The sequence below is a fragment of the Microcaecilia unicolor genome, chromosome 2 (assembly GCF_901765095.1).
Source record: "Microcaecilia unicolor chromosome 2, aMicUni1.1, whole genome shotgun sequence".
Classification (NCBI taxonomy): Eukaryota; Metazoa; Chordata; class Amphibia; order Gymnophiona; family Siphonopidae; genus Microcaecilia; species Microcaecilia unicolor.
In genome coordinates this window covers 337,338,756-337,362,165 of record NC_044032.1, presented here as the reverse complement: position 1 = coordinate 337,362,165, position 23,410 = coordinate 337,338,756, and the positions used below count along the sequence as shown (strand labels likewise).

Genomic DNA, 23,410 nt, shown 5'->3' with positions numbered 1-23,410 from the left:
GTCCTTTGCAGCTTGGGTGGTGGAGGTATAAGTATGTGCGTGTTGATCTTGTAGTGTTTCTGGTTGGTAGGTCAATGAGGTCCGTCATGTATCCCGGGGTCTCGCCGTAGATGATTTTATGAACTAGGGTGCATATTTTAAAGGCAATATATTCTTTGATCAGGAGCCAGTGTAGTTTTTCTCGTATGTAAACATTTTCACACATTGCCACATATATATTCATTCTCTCACTCACAAGCACCAATATAGGTTCTTTCTGTTAAATCAGTGATTACAGCTCCAAAGAGGGTTCATAGTTACATGCAGAGTTAAAATTGTAATAAATACATAAATAAAAATAATAATAAGTAAGCACTGTGGCACTCTGGTAGAGAATGACACAGGGACAGAGTTTGCCCCGTGGGTTCAATCTTCGTCCCCACCCCGTCCCTGCAGGTTCTGTCTCCATCCCTGCCCCATTCCCGCAGGTTCTGTCCCCTTCCCCGCCCCGTCCCCGTGGGTTCTGGCCTCTTCTGCAGAAGCTGTGAACACTTATGATTTTATATTTAAATCTTTTTATTAAAGTACTACTAAAAAAGGCCCGTTTCTGACACAAATGAAACAGGCGCTAGCAAGGTTTTCCTCTGAGTGTGTATGTTGAGAGAGAGAGAGAGAGAGAGAAAGTGTGTGTGAGAGATGGAGTGTGAGAGAGAGAGAGAGAGAGAGTGTGTGTGTGTTTGTGTGAGTTTCCCTCCCCTCCATCCATGTCCAGCATTTCTCCTCTCTCCCCTCCATCCATGTGCATCTCCTTCCTGCCTTTCCTCTCCTCCATCCATGTCCAGCATTTCTCCTGGTCTCCCCTGCATCCATGTCAAGCAACTCTCCTCTCTCCCCTGCCCTCAGCTGCATCCATGTCCCAGCAACTCTCCTCTGTCCCTTGCCCTCACCTGCATCCATGTGCAGCAACTGTCCTCTCTCCCCTGCTTTCTATCCATATCCAGTAACTGTCCTCTCTGCCCTGCCCTTCCTTGCATCCATGTCTAGCAGCTGTCGTCTCTCCCCTGCCGTCCCCTGCATCCATATTCAGCAATTCTCCTCTGGCCGCCCCTCCATGTCTAGCAATTTTCTCCTCTCTCCCCTGCCTTCCCCTCCGTTTCCAGCAATTTCTCCTCTCTCCCCTGCCCCCCCCTCCATGTCCAGTGACGCCCCCAAACCTCACCTCTCCCCCCCCCCCAAGTTCCAACCTGCCCTCTTCTCCTCACAGCCCTCCTTGCCTTCGTGCCGACAGCCAGCGCTTAAAACTCATTTTACTAACCTGACTGAAGTCGTGACTGCAAAAGAAGCAGAGCGTGCAGCCCTTGTGTAAACAGGAAATGAGGGCGGGACGCTGAAAGAGAAGGGGAAGGCCCTTCTCTCTCAGCGTCCCGCCCTTGTGTAAACATGAAATGAGGGCGGGACGCTGAGAGAGAAGGGGAAGGCTGAAGGCGAGCCTGCTGTACTCTGCTTCTTTTGCAGTCACGACTTCAGTCAGGTTAGTAAAATGAGGTTTGAAGCGCTGGCTGGCCAGCACGAAGGCAAGGAGGGCTGTTGAGGGAGGTGCAGGGCCGTGGAACTCGGAGGAGAGGGGGGCATGCAACTTGGAGGGAGGGGGCGTCCTCACTTCCCATTGGTCTGCCCTCTGACATCATCCCCAGGGCGGACCAGTGGGAACTGTGTTAAGAACCCAGGCATCCAGTCGGAGGTGCAAATCCTATTTATTATATAGGATAGGATAAAAAGGAGCAACATGCTGTGCAACCTGTTGTGTTTAAATTACAAATAGAAAACAATAATAACAATGAGCAGCTATAATAACCCTCTACCCTTCCAACTAGAAAATGATACGGGGACAGAGTTTGTCCCCATCTCTGTGGTTACTGTGGTTCCCCATCCCCATGTCATTCTCTACACTGTGGCCACAAACAAAGTAGCAAGCCGCTCTTTCATACAGCACATGTGTGGATAGTGATCTGCAGGGAACTTACAGCTGTGCTTGCTCTCTGCCCTGAAGCATGCTTCCCATGCAGTTTGTTAAGCACTGTTTCTTTTAGCCACTGGATGTATCTCATTTCTGTTCAGTCTCTGCCTCTTATTCTTACTGATTTTGCTGATGATGTTGAAAAGGTACTGGTGGGAGGGGTGTGTGCTTTGAAGTAAACAGGGCAGAACCACAAGTGAGACTGGAGGAGAGGCTGAGTAGTTTAGAGGGAGGTGAGTCTGGGAGAGGGGTGTGATTTGGGAGAAGCATGAGAGGCATGAGCCTGGGTTGGATGGAATTGTCGATAGGGAGAGGTGCATCTGGAAGAGGAGTGTAATTCAGAGGGGCATTGAATGAGTCATGATCCTCAGCAGGGTATTGAATGTGGAAGGAAAGGTAAATCCAGGGGAGTGGCATCACTGGGGGAGACAGACGCCCCCAGCCATTCATCTCTCTGCGCCCAGGTCCAGCATTGCTTCCCTCCACCCCACCAGGCCTTCACCTTCTTCAGTGAGGAATGATCCTGCAGTGTTTCCTCTAAGGAGTGGCCTGGTGTGTGCAAATTATCTTTTGTGAGCAACAATTTTTAAGCACCAGTATTAGCAATACATTTCTGTATATTGCACAAAAAAACCCAATTTTTTGCTTACAACCATGCTTTACATGCATGCTTTACATGCTTACAACCATGTAAAATCTGTGAGCGAAGCTCCTAAAATGTATGAGCAATCGCTCATGCACTCCGCTTAGAGGGAACATTGATCTTCTGCCGCACTGACCGATGAGGCCTTTCCTGTACTGTGCCCTGTCAACAGAATGTTGCATCAGAGAGGTTGGGATGGTGCAGAGGGAAGGCCCCACTGGCCAGTACAGCAGCTTTCAGGTTGTCTCTGCCACAATCTTCACTGCAGTGGGGGTGCGGGGGGTGGGAGAGTGATGCTGGGCCCGGATGCAGGTGGGGATCATGGAGAGATGCTGAACTAGTTGGAGGACAGTAAAGGGGAGCGGTGCTAGACGAGGGGGGGCAGAGGGAAAAAAGAGACATAGAGCAAGGAAGAGGAAGAGAGTGGGCAATTGCTGGACTGGGGGGTGGGGGAGCAGAGAGAAACTATAGAGAGACTGGACCAGAGGAGATGAGAGGGACATGATGGTCAACAGAGAGAGGGAAAGTCGGGGTGTGGTGCAGGAGGAAGAGAATAGAGAAGCTGGGCAATGGGAAGGGACAAGGAGACAATAACTGGAACTGAAGGGAGGGAAAGGGACACAGTGGAGAAATGCTGGACAGGACAAATAGGTACATACAAGATGAATGCTGGACATAGAGACAGAAGAAACATCACAAGGACAGAAGATCAATGTTCCATCTAAGCGGAGTGCATGAGCGATTGCGCATACATTTTAGGAGCTTCGGTCACAGATTTTACATGGTTGCTTACAAAAATGTGTTTTTTTTGTGCAATATACAGAAATGTATTGCTAATACTGGTGCTTACAAATTGTTGGTTTTTAAAACTTGTTGCTCACAAAAAATAATTTGCACACACCAGGCCACTCCTTAGAGGAAACAATCCAGGAGATATTGGAGAGAGTTAAGAAAAAACAGAGAAGCAGAAGAGAGACAACCAGGACCAAAGCAATACTCAAACAACAAACGTAGAAAAAGTGGCTTTTTTTTCTGAATTTATAGTTGTAATAAGTCAGTTTAGGAAATGTGCAACTTTGTTCCCCCCTCCTCTGGTCCCTACTACTTTGGGAGCGATGGTGTTATAGGGGGCGCAATCTCAATTTTTCCGCCCGGGCTACATCACTGAGCAGAGAGGTGAAAAAGAGCTTGTGGTGATGGCTGAGATAGAGGAAATGAGCCTGGAAGCTCATTCCAAATTCAGCCACAGCCCATCCTCTGGCTCGAGGAATAGTAGAATGGGAATGAGCCAGAGGATGGGCTGTGGCTGAATTGGAAGGCCTTGAGGCTGTGGTGGGCAAGAAGGAAGGTGAGCTGAAAGGAAGAAAAAGGGAAAGGGAAGTTGTAGAGAGGATACAAAAGAGAAGGGAGGTGTAAAAAGGTGAGAATAGACTGAAGAGAAGGGTGGAGCCAGGAGGAGGAAAACAGGTACATCAGATCATTTCCTCCTGCTCATTCAGTATCTGTAATAATAGGAGGAGGTGGGGAAAGAAGGGAGTGACTCATCCTCGCACCCATTCAAACATACTGCTCCTAGGGACCGATGATCAAAACTCCGCACCAGAGAAATACCGCCCAGTCAGCACATCTGAGCAGCGCCCTCATGCTCAACACCAATGACATGCAAATTTAAGCGCACTCATAGCGCTGAGCATGGAGGAGGATGGGTGCCTGGCGCATGCGCTCTAGAGTTGTGCGTTAAGGGGGGAGGAGGAGGAAGAGGTACTGAGAGCTACTTGCCGCTACCTTTTGCCATGGGACCGAGCCTGCAGCTCCCTCCACACAACTGCAAGTAGGAAAACTCCTTCCATTGAAGCTGTTGAGATAGCAATCACAGTAAAGGTCACACACATGCCAGAATTTTAGAACAAAATGGAGCTTCACACACTGATTATACAATAGACATGATTAAAAATACTAACCTTGGCCATTTTAAGTATACAGTGTGAAGATGGCAAGCTCAAGGAACATTTGTTGACTTCCTAGTAGCTGTACAGAAGGTAGACGGGTCTCCCTATTCCTTCTCCACAGCTCGGTACAACCCTAATGCCAGGTCTGAGCTGGCATAGGGTTTGCCGTGGGAGGAATGCCCTTGTTTGGAGCACTGCCCACTGAGCATTGAGGAGGAATAGGGAATTAGCTTATTAGCATGTATTTGCATACTTGATGCACTGTCCCTCAACGTGCTCACAATACCCCGCGGTGGGGCCTTTAAGTATGCTGCACTGGCAAATGCGGATGCTAGTTCAGTGCTAACGGCCTCTAGCGCCCATGTTTGCGTCTGAGCGTCGGGCCCCTAGTCACTTGCTGTCTATGCAGTCACACAGACACTGAGTCATCCACTCACATAAATCCACTCACAAAAGTCCGTGGAAAGAACTGTTCGCTGTTTCCACCACATTAAAAAAATTACTGTGGTGGAAATAGCAAGTGATTCTGAAAAAATAAATGCATGTAAATGAGCTGCATGGACTTTAGCGTGTAGTTCGGGTAGTCAGTTGATAAGTGTGGCTGCTATGCACATGCCCAGAACAGTTTCACTACACACTGCTTTCATACATGCAACAAGCTTATATGTGTGTGCATGAAAGCTGCGTGTACCTGGCAGGCGCTGTGCAAGGTGGTATGGGTTGCTGGAGGAGATCTTGGTCATGTACCAAGATTGCTGAAGTGGTGAGATCATCATCTCGCCGTGCTTCTTCCTGGGGATGTACCAGCAAGATTTTCCGCCTCTGATGCCAACGCTGCAGGGCAGTTGGGGAGACAGGTCACCACCTACTAAATGGGGCAGAGCTGGCAGCTGAGTGTCAACCCTTCTCTTTCCTTTCCAAGCCCTCCGACTGCACAGGCCTGGTGGCTGCCTGCACTCTCTGCTCCCATGACCTCCTGGCCCAGTGGGCACATCATGAAAAGTCGGCAGTACACTGCAGCCCCTGGTCTAAACAGTAGAAAAGTGCAAACCTTCATGTGCTTCTGTGGCAGTTGCTCCAGACCTCACGTTAAATTTCGATTGCTAAAGGTAGGCGGTCCTTGCTGTGCATCCCTTGGAATGCATGTTTGAATACTGCTCAGCTCATTTAAATACCATTTCCATTGTCTGCTGCAGCAAATGGAAAACAGCCCACAGAACCTGTTTGTGCATCTCCCGTTGAATAGCGTGCTTGCTAAAACAGGTTGGAACTGGTCAAAAAAGCATGTTGCTGGCCTGGATCGGGCCCTCAGTCCACACTTGCCTCATCCACTCACACGCAAAAACAAACCTCAACTGTACACTTGTATATATCCTGCCACCCTCTATACTACTACTACTACTACTACTTAACATTTCTAGAGCGCTACTAGGGTTACGCAGCGCTGTACAATTAACAAAGAGAGACAGTCCCTGCTCAAACTCAGTACCCACATAGACACAGGCTGATTATTTACTACCAATGTGGTGGTAAATAAATCAGCACTGAATATTGCCAACCTCCACATAACCCCGTGCTTCTCCCATACCCCGCCCCTGACCTCACTTTTTTGGGATATTCAGTGGCACTCTCCAGTTAACCTGCCTCTGAAATCCCCACTTTGGTGGCGGGAAATGATTAAGTGGGCTGGAGAGGCTTAAATCGCTGTGAATATCGGCCTGTTCTGTTCCCAAAACTGACCCCAGCACATTCCTCTTTCATTTATTTATTTAATTATAAAATTAGCACAACTATAACAAAACACAAAGCAAGAAATACATCCAGAATAAGCCACAGAACATCTTTTTAAAATATATTTTATTTATTGATTTTATAATATAATCAACAAAGCCATAAACATCCATATCCCTAAGTAACAGCAGTCAGACACTGACATCTTACACTATTGTATTGTCATATATGCTCCAAACCCCTCCTCCCCTTGCCCGGCACTATGGTGGTGGCATATACATCTCTCAAATGTTCATATGGTTGCCATACTCTCTGGAACAGCTGTAAATGTGTTTATGGCCGTCATTTTCGACATCTGGTAGATATAGAGGCATATTTTCAAAGCACTTTGGGAGGCTAAGTTCCATAGGTTTCTATGGAACTTTGGGAGGCTAAGTGCTTTGAAAATGAGCCTCTTAGTCCACTTTGCGAGCTACAATCTGCATCGATGGTGTATCTGATCGTTTCCAGGCCCTTGCTAGTGCTAATTTGCTGCCACAAAATTTGAACAGCCAATTTGTGACAGTGTATCTGAGTCTTCGGGGGCCGGAAGTGCAGTACACAGTACTCTGCCCGACATAGATTTTCCACCTTTACTACCTTATTAACCCATTGCAAGAACCTGTACCCATATGTCTGTGCCTTTGGACACTCCACCAGATGTGCATAAATGTTCCCCGAGCCCCACATTCTCGCCAACAGTCTACTGATACCTGTGGATACATCTTTTTGGAGTTTATCGAGTGTATAGTACCACCAGTACAGTATTTGTATCCATTTTTTGATTAATGGCTGAGTAATTGATGGCTTCAACAGATATCTATAGCTACTCGACCAACATTCAGATGAGTAATTTCTGAAGCACCCCCTCCCGATATAATAGCCTTGCGAGTTGAGAGCAGTAATAGTGTCCTATACAGCCATGTCACACTACCCCTGCCCCCTCCCCCTTTAATAGCCTCTCTCTAGAACCGTTTCCGTCAAGTCCAGCTCCTCCCTCGCACGCCTGAGAACAAAGTTTCTCAGACAATAATAATATACTAGATCCCTTTTCCTCCAGTCCATACTCCTCTTGTAACTCCCCAAAATCCTTTACTTACTACTACTATTTATCATTTCTACAGTGCTACAAGGCATACGCAGCGCTGTACACCCGTACGCAAGAGACAGTCCCTGCTCAAAGAGCTTACAATCTCCCATTAACACAGAGCTGTCCCAACATATAACCCTCTATAGACCCATCTCTGATATACTTCTCAGACCCCTCCCAATGGAAATCCTGGAGCTCCACAAATGGCCATTTTGAAGGAAGTATTTTCTCTCCGGAAAAAAACCTTTTTGGTATCTGGAGCCAGGTATATAGCAGATGACTAATCCCTACCGGGACCCTCGGGCAGCGGCCGATATTTCACTCCCTTGAGACCATAATATGTCTCCCAAAAAGCAGGTGCCCATCCATGCTCTCTCCCAATGTAGCCACTTCTTGGTAGTTTCAGGGTTCCACTCTGTCAACACCCTTAATGGTGCCACCTGATAATTTAAATAGAAATTAGGGACTCCCATACCTCCCCCAGCAGGAGTTTGGAACATCATCGTCCTACGTACCCTAGGTGGTCTCTTCCGCCAAAGCCACAGAACATCTTGATACAAGCAAGCAGAACAAATGGCTTAGCAAAATAATTACCCACCCCCAAAACTTCCAGAAAATGACAGCGCCCCAAACTGGAATTTTCGCTGTAATAATGGAGAGAGACCTCTCCAAATCTGTAAGGTTTCCAAGTTCTCAAAAGAAGCTCATAGTGTCATTCTAAACGCAAGTAAGTTCATTCATCAATAAAGACGGTCAAGTTTTCGCTGATTAACTTATCCTGAGATGGTAATACTACTGGTTTGGGGTTTTGCAACTCATTTGGAAGCACAATCGCGCTCTGTTGCAATTTTCCTCCGAAACTCTTCTGGTACACTTACCGTTGGATGGTTTTATTATCCAGATTGAACAGAAAAGACTCCTGAAGGGCAGGTCCTGGCCAAAACACAGTGCTGTGTTGATTTCTTTTACCAATAATATGCTTCATCAAGCCTTTGAAGTCTGCTTGATTTGTCCCCGGAGCGTCTGGTCTTATTCCCACTGTTCCTGTTTTCTTAATACTGGCTTTTTCCAGTATGAAACAATGCAAAGTCGCACTGCTGTGGCCACCAAAGCAACAAGCTTCTGAGCTCCCTCTAACTTCTGTCAATTTCACCTGCTCATCAGCTGCTACTTCTGTATTCAGTCTGCACAGACCAATACTGATGCATCCCAGCCTTGTATGCTGATGCCTCCTCCTCCTCCACTTCCTAACCACTGAATCAGCCAGCACCCAGGGCTCCCAGTGTTTCTCTGGAAACCAGGCAATCTATACAGAATACTGAACTCTCATGCTATAGTGTACTGGAGAGCTGGTCTCACTGACAAGAGGCCAGATAATAAAGCTTATTGCACATATACCCCTAATTCTATAAAAGTTGCTAAAAATTGCAAGCACAAATTTGGGCGTGCACTCAATTTCCACATGCAATTTAATTAACAAGCCAATTAGTGTCAATCAATCATGACTTACTTCTTGCCACACTGTCCTCATTTGGGTTCCAGGGCTCTGTCCTCTCCTGGTTCTCCTCCTATCTCTCCCACCGCACCTTCAAAGTTCACTCTCATGAATCTTCCTCCACCCCCATCCCCTTATCTGTTGGTGTTCCCCAGGGATCTGTCCTTGGACCCCTTCTCTTCTCAATCTACACCTCTTCCCTGGGCTCCCTGATCTCATCTCATGGTTTCCTGTATCATCTCTATGCTGATGACACCCAACTGTATCTCTCCACACCATACATCACCGCGGAGACCCAGGCAAAGGTATCGTCCTGCTTATCCGACATTGCTGCCCTGGATGTCCAACCGCCACCTGAAACTGAACATGTTGAAGACCGAGCTTATCGTCTTTCCACCAAAACCCACTTCTCCTCTTCCTCCACTTTCTATCTCAGTTGATAACAACCTCATCCTCCCCGTCTCATCTGCCTGCAACCTCGGAGTCATCTTTGACTCCTCTCTCTCCTTCTCTGCGCATATCCAGCAGATAGCCAAGACCTGTCGCTTCTTCCTCTTTAATATCAGCAAAATTCGCCCTTTCCTCTCTGAACACACCACCCGAACTCTCGTCCACGCTCTCATTACCTCTCGCCTGGACTACTGCAACTTACTCCTCACCGGCCTCCCACTTAGCCATCTATCCCCCCTTCAATCTGTTCAGAACTCTGCTGCACGTCTCATATTCCGCCAGAACCGATATACTCATATCACCCCTCTCCTCAAGTCACTTCACTGGCTTCCGATCAGATACCGCATTCAATTCAAGCTTCTCCTTCTTACCTACAAATGCACTCAGTCTGCTGCCCCTCACTATCTTTCTACCCTCATCTCCCCTTACGTTCCCGCCCGTAACCTGCGTTCACAGGATAAATCCCTCCTCTCAGTACCCTTCTCCACCACCGCCAACTCCAGGCTCCGCTCATTCTGCCTCGCCTCACCCTATGCTTGGAACAACCTTCCTGAGCCCTTACGCCAAGCCCTCTCCCTGCCCGTCTTCAAGTCTTTGCTTAAAGCCCACCTCTTCAATGCTGCGTTCGGCACCTAACCCTTACCGTTCAGTGAATCCAGACTGCCCCGATTTGACTGCCCCTATCGGACCGACCGTTCACTTGTCTATTAGATTGTAAGCTCTTTGAGCAGGGACTGTCTCTCTTTGTTAAATTGTACAGCGCTGCGTAACCCTAGTAGCACTCTAGAAATGTTAAGTAGTAGTAGTAGTAGTAGTAATTGGCTTTTTAACAAGCATTTATTGGCACTAATTAGATTTAATTGATATTTATGTGCAGCCCAGGAAGGGTGTGAAATGGGAGGGCCATGAGTGTTTTGGGGTGGATCGGGGGTGTGGTTTTGAGTTATGTGTGTAATTGGGGTTCGGTGTGAAAATTGAGGTGCGGGCATTTCCACCAGGTTTTCATTGGTGCAAATGGCAGTGCCTAAACACTATTCTATAAACCGTGCCTAGCTTTATGTGCGACTTATAGAATAGCGCTTTTTTTGGGCACCATATATAGAGTTCACCTCATGTTGTAATGAAGATGAATGGAAGGCATTAAGGGTGTTCTATTTGCAGTTAATTATATTTCTGATTGATGTAGTCACTCATGAGTTGTTAAGCTTTTATTTATTAGCAAAAGTCTTTTTCTTTAAGAAGTTGAGAATTAGAATATATGTACTTTATAGGCCCCTTATTGATAAAACCTCAGTGAAGATTTCTTCCTGGAAACCCATGTACTAGGGATTAAACGACATTGTCACAAGAATAATAATAAAAGTCCTGACTTTATAGTATTTTCAGTCTTTTGTCTCTCATATACCGTGTGCTTTCCAGTTGTTCAATTAGTCTGGCTTCACATATCCAATTTCACTGATCCAGTGATAGCGTGTAGTCTGCCCAGGCTTGCTTGATCAGAAAGCAGAATCAGAAGCTTTGGAGTGCAGGGTCAGTGGTTGGTAGTTTTGCTTACTAACTTTTTTCTAAAGTTGTGGTACACAGGCCTCTGTAGTTTATTGGCTTCTGTCTAAATTGAGGGTGTCCAACCTTGGCCCTTAATGGCCGCAGCCTAGTCGAGTTTTCAGGATTTCACCAATGAATATGCAGGGGATCTATTTGTATAAAATGGAAGCAGTGCATGCAGATAGATCTCATGCATATTTATCGGGGAATTTATAACTTGACTGGGTTTCGGTTCTCAAGGACTAAGGTTGGAGACCCCTGATCTAAATGATGTGAAAAATCACACGGATCTTCTGTCTTCAGCCAATAAAGAAAGAGAAATTTAGAAATGTTAAGTAGTAGTAGTAGTAGTAGAAATTGAACTATAGGGAAATATTATACAAACGGGCTTAATTTCTACTAACTACCCTAACTGTGTTATCTTTACACAGGCATCAGTCACATTCAATAATGTCGCTGCTTATTTCTTGGAAGTAGAGTGGGACATTTTGAGAGAATGGCAGAAGGAGCTGTACAAGAAGGTTATCAAGGAGATTCACAGCTTCCTGATATTGCAAGGTAAATATGTTTATCCCTGCAGGATTTATTTATTAACTAATATCTATTTCTTGAACATATTTTCAGTGTTTCTATAAGAACATAAGATGTGTCATGCTGAGTCAGACCAAAGGGGCATCGGATCTAGCATCTTAGTCTGACTCGGCATAGTTTTTCCTATTAGTGCTGAACCTAAACTTTTTAGCAGCATATCACTTCTAACGGCTGTATTATTCATAACATTTACTAACATAAGAACATAAGTGTTGCCATACTGGATCAGACCGGAGGTCCATCAAGCCCAGCTTCTCGTTTCCAACAGTGGCCAATCCAGGTTATAAGTACATGGCAAGATCCCAAAACAGTACAATTCAATTTATGCTGCTTATCCTAGAAATATATACCCCAAACTAGATGGTAGAACAAAACTCAACTGGTCACCAAATTATTATGATAAGGGGGAATCTCATACAGTCACCAAGGCACACAGATTTCAATTTGATATGCCTGATCAGTTATAATCATCGACAGCCCCCAACCGCCCTTGTCAATTTTTATATATTTTTTTAAATGCTTATAATGTCCCTCTCTGTAATGTACTTCTCACTTCTTTTTATATCGAACTTAAAATGTCCATTTCCTTGTCATCAAGCAGGTGAAGCCATTACGTAGGGGTTGTGTCCATCAACCAGCAGGGAAAGATAGAGAGCACTCATGTGCCTCATGGCCAGCTAGCTCCACTGCCTCTTCAGTATTCTCTATCTCCCCAAGCAGGGTGGCTGCAGCTTCTTCGAGCTCCATCAAAAATCTGCCTGGGGGTGGCTCCTGGCTTGCCAGTTGTTAGCCGGGGTGTTAGAGGCTATAGCAGCTTCACTTTGAAGGCACATAGGTCAGCCCTTTCCCTGCTTACCCATGCCCCCGTGGATGTGGACATATTAGCTTGCTTTTCCCTGTCCTTTCCCACTCAGTGGATGCAGGCACATTGGTTCGCCTTTCCCTGCCTTTCCCACTTATCTGAGCCTCCGGAGTGTTTTTATTTACCTCTTTTGCCTCTGCTTTCCTCACAGCGTAAAATAAATAATTAAAGTCGCGTTGCGCTTTAGCGCAGCGATCTTGGAAAAGAGGTTTTTTTCTTGAGATTCTTCTGCAGGACCAGAGCTGTGATACTCGGTCTAGTGAGGTAAGAGTGTTTTCTGACTCCTCTGGGGTGAGCCCGCGATCGTGACGTTTTTGGCACGAACCGCCATTTTTTAATTTTACCGCCATTTTCGGCGATGGCTGCGGAGACTGTAAAGCGCTGTTCTAAATATGGCAAGCGCAAATCAGCAGCGGGGCTCTGTAATTCGTGCTGTACAGACAGTAGAGCCGGCCAGAGCATGGTGAGCGGCGATCTTTTGCGCTCTGAGCTGGCAGCGGACGCCATTTTGGATTTTCCACATGGCACGGCCTCCGTTGCGAAGGAGAGCCCTGAATCCGGGGGGGGGGGGGGGGTCCTCTGAGTGAGGCTAATAATAGAGCTGATAGCCCTGGGCAGGATCCGGGCGGTCAGGGAGCGGCTTTCTCCCCTGATTTTGTTTTTAATGCTGCATAGGGCGTACATGTTTAAAAGAGCTCTTCCACAGGGTTCTTCGGACCCTCTGCCTGCCCCCCCCCTCCCCCGTTGGATCCTGGCCTTTTGGAGTTGGCTTTGCCTGTTTCTTATCCTCCTGATAAACGCAGAAGGGCTAATTCCATATCATCATGCTGATCAATCCATAGACTGGTGGGTTGTGTCCATCTACCAGCAGGTGGAGATAGAGAGCAATCCTTTTGCCTCCCTATATGTGGTCATGTGCTGCCGGAAACTCCTCAGTATGTTCTCTATCTCAGCAGGTGGTGGTCACACACAGCAGCAGCTCTGGCTAGGCCTCCAAGCCTAATTTTTAGGTTTTGTTGAGTGCCTGGGGTTGAGGGCTCTTCTTGAGCAAGTGCAAACCTGGTGGCGCCAGGTCCCTCCTTTTCTCCCCCCTCCCGCTGGCTCCGTTAAAAAAAAAAAAATTTTGGACATCCTTAAGGGCGTTTATTTCGACGTTTATTTAAACGTTTATTGCAGCTACTCACTGGGACACCAGGTCGTTACAGCTCGGAGCGAGAAGCAGGTAATTTTTACCTTTTTATAGCGGGCAGGGGGTTCCCCGATTCATCTCCACGTGGCCTATGGCGTCGGAGGGCGAGGGCGCGAAGAATCGCTCCCCGGACCGCTGTGTGCGCTTCTAGCGGGGGTTTTAAAGTCTGATTCGCCCTTGGTGGGTGTCAGTTTGGAGCCCGGTCAGTGTCCCGGGTCTTTCTCCGGTGCGGCGGTTTTTCCCGCCATAAACGCCCATCCCCCGCTGCTCGCCTCCGCCATCTTGGCCGGCCACTCTGCTCGGACGGCTTCTTCTTGGGCCGCCCTTGAGCTGGGAGACGTTCATGCCATGGCCGCCCTTGATTTGGGCGACGGCAAAAAAAGCGGCTAAAGTTAAGCGCCGTTCTTCCCGCGCGGCTCCTTCGCAGAGTGTCGCGCCGGACGCCATCTTGGATGCGCAGCATGTTGCTCCCCCGCTCTTGCGAGCGCTGGTTGAGAGGTGCGTCTAGGGCTGTGGCCCAGGCTGCTGAAATTCACAGTCTGGGGGGTTTCTCCCCCGAGTTTATTTTGCTGCTGCATCAGGCCTTCCTTATGCAAAACGCTGCCCCTTCTCCCTTGTCTGATAACGCGGTTGAGGCCCCCGGAAGTAAACGCCCTCGGGTGGATTCCCAGGCCTTAGAGGACGCTGTTTCCTCTGATGTAGATGAGGGCAGCATATCTGAGTTCTCCCAACGGTCCTTTGGGGATTCCTTGGAGGAGACGGATTCCCGCTCGGATGGAGCGGATGACCCCTCTGCAGCGCGGATCTTTCGCTCAGAGGATTTGCCCAACCTGTTACTGCAGGCCATGAGCATTTTGAAGATTTACTCGCCAGAGGACGTCTCTCCCTCAGCCCCTGTTGGCTCTGCCATTATGCTGGGGACGAAGCGCCCGCCTAGAACCTTCCACGTGCATGATGCCATGCACACCTTAATTTCGGCTCAATGGGATGTCCCGGAAGCGAGCCTCAAAGTGGCTAGGGCTATGTCCCACCTCTATCCTTTGCCTGAAAGTGAACGTGAGGCCTTTATTTGGCCTACCGTGGATTCTTTAATCACTGCGGTGACTAAGAAAACGGCGTTGCCGGTGGAAGGTGGCATGGCACTAAAGGACGCCCAAGACAGAAGATTGGAAGCGGCTTTAAGGTCGTCCTTCGAGGCGGCTGCCTTAAGTTTGCAGGCCTCAGTTTGCGGCTCCTATGTGGCCAGGGCGTGCCTGACGATGGTGCAGCGGGCTTCCCCCTCGGATCCTTCCTTGAGGGCTGACTGGCCGGCCCTGGAATCGGGCTTGGCTTATTTGGCAGACTTACTGTATGATGTCTTGAGAGCCTCGGCTAAAGGCATGGCTCAGACAGTCTCTGCGCGGCGCTGGCTTTGGTCTGCGGACCATGCCTCTAAGTCCCGCCTGGCTAAGTTGCCTTTTAAAGGCAAGCTGCTCTTTGGGGTCAAGCTGGACAAAATCGTGACCGATCTCGGCACGTCTAAGGGCAAGAGGTTACCAGAGGTCAGGGCTCGGGCTAGTGCTCGCCCCGGTATCTCCAGAGGACGGTTTCAGGAAGCCCGTCGGTACCGCCCGGGCAAGTCGGGCTCCTCTGCCCCCTCTTCCTTCAAAAGGAACTTCTCCCCCAGGCAGCATTCCTTTCGCAGAGACCGCCGTCCCGGAGGTACGCCCTCCGGTCCTCCCCCAGGGTCTCGTACCCAATGACGGGGTCCTGGTCCATGGCCCAGTGCAGATTAGAGGACGCCTGTCCTCGTTTTTGGGCGAGTGGACCAGAGTAACTTCAGACGCTTGGGTGCTGGAAGTCATCAGAGACGGCTACAAGTTAGAGTTCTGCCGACCCTTAAGAGACGGGTTTGTACTCTCTCCCTGCAAGTCTCCGGTCAAAGCTGTGGCAGTGCAGCAGACCTTGGACAACCTGATACGCCTGGGTGCGGTCGTTCCGGTGCCAGAAAATCAGATTGGCAAGGGACGTTACTCCATTTACTTTGTGGTACCAGAGAAAGGAGGTTCTGTCCGGCCTATCCTCGACCTCAAAGGGGTCAATCGGGCCTTGAAAGTGCGGCGCTTTCGCATGGAGACTCTCCCGCTCTGTTATAGCGGCAGTGAAGGCAGGAGAGTTCTTGGCTTCCTTGGACATCAAGGAAGCGTACCTGCATATTCCCATCTTGCCTCCTCATCACCGCTTTCTGCGTTTTGCGTCCTGGGCCGACACTTCCAGTTCAGAGCCCTCCCTTTCGGGTTGGCTACATGCTCCGCGGACCTTCTCCAAGTAATTGGTGGTCATCGCGGCCTTCCTGCGAAAGGACAGGAGTACAAGTCCATCCTTATCTGGACGACTGGTTGATCCGAGCCCCCTCTTATGCAGAGGTGCGGCAAAGCTGTGGATCGGGTGGTTGCTCTTTTGAGCTCCCTGGGGTGGATCATCAACTGGGAGAAGAGCCAGCTGCGCTCGACTCAGTCCCTGGAGTATCTGGGAGTTCGATTCGACACCCAAGTGGGCAGAGTGGTTCCTGCCAGACAATCGGATTGCCAACTTCAGGCTCAGGTGGACCAGTTCCTAGTAGCCTCTCCTCTTCGGGCTTGGGACTATGTGCAGCTGTTGGGCTCTATGACGGCCACGATGGAGGTAGTGCCCTGGGCCAGGGCTCATATGAGACCACTACAACTCTCTCTGCTGCAGCGCTGGACTCCGATGTCGGAGGATTATGCTGTGCGCCTTCCCTTGGACCCAGCAGTGCGCAAGGCGCTGAGCTGGTGGATGCAGACAGACAAGTTGTCTGCAGGAATGCCTCTGGTGACCCCAGAGTGGATTGTCGTCACGACGGACGCCTCTTTGTCGGGCTGGGGAGCCCACTGCTTGGGAAGGACAGCGCAGGGGCTCTGGTCTCCTGCAGAGGCAAAGTGGTCTATCAACCTCCTGGAACTCGGAGCCATTCGGTTGGCGCTTTTGGAGTTCATCCCGGTACTGGCGTTGAAGCCAGTACGGGTCCTGTCGGACAATGCCACGGCTGTAGCCTATGTCAACCGCCAGGGAGGTACCAAGAGCGCCCCTCTAGCCAAGGAGGCCATGAATCTATGCCAGGGGGCGGAAGCGAACCTGGAACAGCTGTCAGCGGCCCACATTGCCGGAGTCATGAATGTCAGGGCGGACTTTCTCAGTCGCCATACCTTGGAGCCCGGAGAGTGGCAGCTATCTGCTCAGGCGTTCTTGGACATCACGAAGCGCTGGGGCCAGCCGAGCCTAGATCTGATGGCATCATCGGCCAATTGCCAAGTGCCGCGCTTTTTCAGCAGAGGACGGGACCCTCAATCCCTGGGAGTAGATGCCTCTTCTCCAACAGTGGACGACACAAGAGCTTCTCTATGTGTTCCCGCCCTGGCCCATGTTGGGCAGGGTGCTAGACCGGGTGGCAAAGCATCCGGGCCGGATAATCCTGGTGGGTCCGGACTGGCCCAGACGTCCCTGGTATGCGGACTTGATCAGGCTCTCAGTCGACGATCCTCTGCGGCTGCCAGTGGAGCAGGGCCTGTTACATCAGGGTCCCGTGGTGATGGAGGATCCCTCCCCCTTTGGTCTTACGGCCTGGCTATTGAGCGGCAGCGTCTGAGAAAGAAGGGCTTCTCAGACAAGGTCATCGCCACTATGCTGAGAGCGAGGAAGCGCTCTACTTCTACTGCTTACGCCAGGGTTTGGCGTACCTTTGCAGCGTGGTGTGAAGCAGGCTCACTTTCTTCCTTCACTGCTCCAATTTCTTCAGTGTTGGCGTTCCTGCAAGAAGGTCTGGAGAAAGGCCTGTCGCTCAGTTCCCTTAAAGTCCAGGTAGCGGCTCTGTCTTGCTTCAGGGGCCGCCTGAAGGGTGCTTCCCTGGCTTCGCAGCCAGATGTGGTGCGCTTTCTCAAGGGAGTTAATCACCTGCGCCCTCCTCTGCACTCAGTGGTGCCTGCGTGGAATCTCAACCTGGTGCTAAGAGCCTTGCAGAAGCCGCCTTTTGAACCCTTGTCTAGGGCATCTCTGAAAGACCTGATGTTGAAAGCAGTCTTTTTGGTGGCTATCACTTCAGCCAGAAGAGTTTCCGAGCTCCAGGCACTCTCATGTCGAGAGCCTTTTCTGCAGTTCACTGAGGCAGGAGTGACTATTCGCACAGTGCCTTCCTTCCTGCCCAAGATTGTTTCTCGCTTCCATGTGAATCAGCAGCTCTGTCTCCCTTCCTTTCGTAGGGAGGACTACCCAGAGGAATACTCTGCTCTCAAATATCTGGATGTGAGACGAGTCATCATCAGATACTTGGAAGTGACCAATGATTTCCGGAAATCGGATCATCTGTTTGTCCTGTTTGCAGGTCCTCGTAAGGGTCTGCAGGCTTCTAAGCCTACAGTGGCAAGATGGGTCAAGGAAGCCATTGCAGCGGCTTATGTGGCCGCGGGGAAGGTGCCGCTTATCCAGCTGAAGGCTCACTCCACTAGAGCTCAGGCGGCCTCGATGGCAGAGGCCGGGTCCATCTCCTTGGAAGAGATTTGCAAGGCGGCAACTTGGGCATCGGCCCATACCTTCTCCAGGCATTACCGCTTGGCTGTGGCTGCTCGGGCGGAGGCCCGGTTTGGAGCTTCAGTGTTGAGGTCAGGGATTTCAATGTCCCGCCCTGGGTGAGTACTGCTTCGGTACATCCCACCAGTCTATGGATTGATCAGCATGATGATATGGAAGGTAAAATTATGTATCATACCTGATAATTTTCTTTCCATTAATCATAGCTGATCAATCCATAGCCCCTCCCAGATATCTGTATTGTTTATATTCTGGTTGCATTTCAGGTTCAAGTTTAGTCTTCAGTCCTGTTCAGGAGGACTTCGTGTTCAAGTTTTTCAATGGATTCTTCAAGAGTTGAGACGAATTTGTGTTACAGTGAGCTGCTGCATTCCTCTCCCCTCCGTTTTACGGGGCTGGATTGAGACATAAATTCTGCCGGCGCTCCCTCCCGCTTCGTGCGGCAGTAGGGCAGCTTTGTACCCCTCCCGCTTCGGCGGTGTTAGGGTCAGTCAGCTCCTCCCGCGGTTGCGGTTGCAGGATAAGCCAGATCCCCCCGCATCGGCGGGTGTGGTGTCCCTCCCCCGCTCCGCGGGGATGAGCTGGACGGATTCCCCTCCCCCACTTGTGTGGGGATGAGCTGGGTTAATTCCCCTCCCCCGTTTCGGCGGTGGTGAGCTGGGCAGAGTGTCCCTTTGTGGGTGTAATTCTCTAAGTGCTGAGTCCTACGGATGGAGCTTGGATGTCGACATACTGAGGAGTTTCCGGCAGCACATGACCACATATAGGGAGGCAAAAGGATTGCTCTATCTCCACCTGCTGGTATATGGACACAACCCACCAGTCTATGGATTGATCAGCTATGATTAATGGAAAGAAAATTATCAGGTATGATACATAATTTTACCTTCCCCTTCTGAGTGTGGCGCACCCCCCTTCCCCCCCCCCCGTGGTCGGGCTATGAGGGTTCTGAGGGGTCTGGCAGAACTTCTTGGGCTGAGGAGCCAGAGTCAGGTGCAGAATTGCCACAGGAGCTTGATGATCCGTCTGCGGTGAGGATTTTCCACCGCGAGGAGCTGCCAGTGCTTATTTCAGATGCCTTACAAGCCCTCTCGATTGAAGATCCAGGGAGTGGCACAGTCTCCTCTGTTAATCCAAGGATGGCTAGTACCAGAAAGCCTGCTCGAGTCTTTCCTTTGCATGACTCCATCCAAGAGCTTATTTCGGCTCAGTGGGCTGACCCCGAGGGACCTTTGAAGGTTGCCAGGGCTATGGGGCAATTATACCCTCTGAGTGAGGAACATTTGGCTCGCTTTGCAATGCCTAAAGTGGATGCCCTGGTCACGGCTGTGACAAAGAGAACTACCCTCCCTGTTGAAGGAGGTGTTGCCCTGAAGGATATTCAAGACCGCAGGCTTGATTCAGCTCTGAAGCGGTCCTTTGATTTGGCAGGTCTCACTGTTCGGGCGTCTGCATGCAGTTGTTATGCTGCTAGAGCCTGCCTGGCTTGGTTACAGCAGGCAGTGGAACAGCCCGGTGATGGAGCAGAGACCTTATCGGAAATGGCTCCGCGGATGGAGTCGGCCTTGTCCTTTTTGGCTGCCGCCTTTATGATATGGTCAGAGCTCGGCTAAACAAATGGCTGTAGCAGTGGCGGCTCACCGCAATCTTTGGCTATGACATTGGGCGGCGGACATGGCCTCTAAGCAAAGGTTGGTGAAGTTGACCTTTCAAGGCCTTCTCCTGTTTGGTGAGGAGCTGGAAAACATCATTAAAGGCCTGGGGGATTCCAAACCTCAGCGCTTGCCCGAAGATAGGCCGAAGCCTTCCTCTAACGGTCAGGCGGTCCGCTCCTCTTACATACCTCGCTTCCGTGAAGCTAGAAGGTACCGCCCGGGGCGTGCTGCTGGGTTCACTTCGTGTGCCCGCTTTCAGCAGAGAAACTCCTTTCGCTCGGACAAACGTTCTGCAGCTGCTGGTTCAAGGCCTGGAGTTCAGGGGCGACCCTCTCAATGATGGTGCGCCGGCCCCCTCCTCGTTTTCTGTCATCGGAGGAAGACTTTCCCTCTTTTTCGAGGAGTGGGCCAAAATCTCCGCAGATCAGTGGGTCTTGGACCTGATCAGAGATGGATACCGAATAGAATTCGATGCCCTGGTGAGAGACGTGTTTGTGGAGTCCCGATGCGGTTCTGCCGCCAAACGGGCGATGGTAGAGGAGACTTTGCACAGTCTGTGCCAGATAGGGGCTGTGACCTCGGTGCCTCCCGCCGAACAAGGTCTAGGCCGCTACTCCATTTACTTTGTGATGCCACGAAAGGTGGGTCTTTTCGCCCGATCCTGGACTTAAAAGAGCTAAACAAGTCCTTAAGAGTGTGGCATTTTCACATGGAAACCCTGCGCTCCGTCATTGCGGCGGTACAGCCAGGAGAGTTTCTCATGTCTCTGGACCTGAAAGAAGCTTACTTGCACATACCAATTTGGCCCCCGCACCAGAAGTTTCTGCGGTTTGCGGTGTTGGGAAAACATTTCCAGTTTCGGGCCTTGCCTTTTGGCCTCGCCACAGCTCCCCGAACCTTCTCCAAGGTAATGGTGGTAGTAACTGCCTTTCTCAGGCGAGAGGGTATCCGGGTGCACCCGTACCTAGACGACTGGCTCATCAGAGCAGACTCAGAAAAAGAGAGTCATCTAGCTACAGCCAGAGTGGTTTCAGTCCTTCAATCTCTGGGCTGGGTCGTCAATATGACCATAAGTTACCTGACCCCCTCGCAATCTCTAGAATATTTGGGGGCCAGGTTCAACACAGCCTCGGGCTATGTGTTTCTCCACCATCTCCATGTGGCTCTCAATGACCCCAACAGTGGATGCCGTCGCAAAGCCTCCTTCGGGAGTCTACTCCCCGAGTGTAACAAGTGGCTAAAATGCAGTCCTGGGAAAATAGTGGTTTCCGCCGTTGTTAAGGAAAAATCCGACGAACCTTGGAACCAATCATTAATATGGAGCATGCCACTGTCAGCGCGCGAAGATCCAAAAGCCCCATACCACCATATTCCTTAGGGGTGGAAATCATGGATAACGGGAGTCGAGGACGCTTCCCTTTCCACAAGTAGGACTGCAACATTTTGCCAAGCTTCCGCTCATCCCGCTTTTTAAGAAATAAAGGCAGCTGTTGAAACGCATACAACCATTTGGGCACAATCATCATATAAAATAATGCTATCTTCCCCCATAGCGATAGAGGTAATGCTTGCCACAACATCAACTGTTTCTTGGTCATCTCCAGGAGCCCTTTAACATTCCGCTCATATAACAAGGTAAGATCTCGAGGAAGACAAACTCCCAGGTATTTTAATGCCTCCGTCTCCCACTGGAAGGGAAATGTGCCTTTCTAAGAGTATATAACATCATCGTTTAAAGCCGTCGCGTAGCATTTCTGAAGATTCAGGGAAAACCCAGATAATGTGCCATAATGATCCATCACATTCAAGACATAAGGCAGTGATACCTGAGGGTTCATCAGCAATAGCATGATATTATCTGCGTGAGCAAGCGCTCTAAGCTTCTCCCCTCCTATATCAATTCCCCGTATCTCCGGCATCTTATTGATCATCCGCAGTAGCGGCTCCAGCGACAGATCAAGAAGGAGCGGAGACAGGAGACACCCCTGTCTCGTACCCCGTTGCACTTCAAATGACTCCGATCTAATCCCATTCACTATTACTTGCGCAGCCATGCCAGAGTATAGCGCCTCTATGGCCCTCAAGAAACCTTGGGGCAAACCCACCCAGTCCAGGACATGAAACAAATACCTCCAGTCAACCTGATCAAATGCCTTAGCTGCGTCCAAGCTGGCCACTAACATCGGTGACTGAGCATACCTGCCCTGCGCCATAGCCAGAAGAATTTGCCAAACATGCACAACAGAGTGCCGCCCAGGAATAAAGCCTACCTGCGCCACACATATCAACTCTTTGATCGGAGTGGTCAATCTACTTGCCAGGACCTTTGCTAGGAGCTTGATATCCACATTGATCAGTGAAATCGGTCGGTAAGATGCAGGTTCATCCGAAGGATGACCCGGTTTTAACAGGTGCGAGATAAGAGCTGTGTTTTCTGTACCCGGAAACTTGACCTGAATAATAGACTGAAAATAATCAAGCAAGGCCCCTCCAATGGGTATCTGCAACAGTTTAAAAAATTCTCCCCAGAAGCCATCCTCCCCCAGCGCTGTAAAAGGCCGAAGCCCCTTAATCGCGTGCTGTAACTCTCACATCCGCAATGGGGTGTCCAATTCCATCACAGCCTCTGGTGACAACTTAGGCAGCCCCGCTTGAGCCAGGAAATCCACCACCGCATCCCGATCCACAGGCCCTCCCCGTTTATATATATTCTGAAAATGTTCTTTTAATATCTGCATCAAAACGATCCGGCCTATTGACTACCACTCTTTTACCATCTTTCAAGGCCGTAATGGTCCGCGAACCCCCTTTAGTCTTCACCAATCGGGCCAGCGTCCCTCCAGTCCGATTTCCAAATCGGTGAAAGCGAAATTTATTAAAGAGCCACCTACGCTGTATGTGCTCATGCAGCAAAGTATTAATGGACACTTGTAACGCCACATATGCATCTTTGTTAGCTTGAGTGGGAAATTGCAGACTGAGACGCTTAACCCTCCTCAGCTGCCCCTGAAGATTTACAAGACTAGCTGCCACCTTCTTACGCCACGCGGACACATAAGAAACGATATCTCCTCAGAGTACAGCCCTCGCTGCACACCAAATAGCTGGGGGTTCGTTTTATGTTGTTCATTATGTAAAACATATTCGTCCCATTTTCCCAGAAGAAAATCCTGAAAATCTTTATCTTTAGCCATATAACCTGGGAATTGCCAAGTCTGAACCAGCCGAAAACTACCATGCGGCTTTAAATCTACCCAAACAGGGGCATGATCTGCTATAATCACCTCTTCCACTTGAGATGCTACCACACTAGGAAAGAGGAGAGAAGAGACAAAGACATAATCCAGTCGTGCCCACGACCCATGTGCCCGTGACATGTGAGAATAGTCCCGTTCCTCCGGATGTAACACCCGCCACGCATCCACCAGATCTAGGAAGGTCACGAACACTCCCAACATCCCCAGATCTGGCCCACCCATCACCCCAGTACTTCTAACTCCCGTGCTATCAATTTCAGGATCCTAAAGGGAGTTCATATCACCAGTTAAAATAATGTTTTTACCCTGATAAGGTACAAGAACCTTTAACAAT

The 23,410-nt window shown here is 49.7% G+C and overlaps 1 protein-coding gene across 1 annotated transcript in view; it reads left to right on the top strand.

Moving 5' to 3' along the window:
- The window catches only part of LOC115463669 (protein ZNF783-like), a 58,906-nt gene that overhangs the window by 697 nt on the left and 34,799 nt on the right, over window positions 1-23,410 (top strand). Inside the window, exon 2 of the mRNA XM_030194377.1 lies at window positions 11,370-11,496. Coding sequence (XP_030050237.1) covers window positions 11,370-11,496 — 127 coding nt within the window. The remainder of the gene's footprint in view (window positions 1-11,369; window positions 11,497-23,410) is intronic.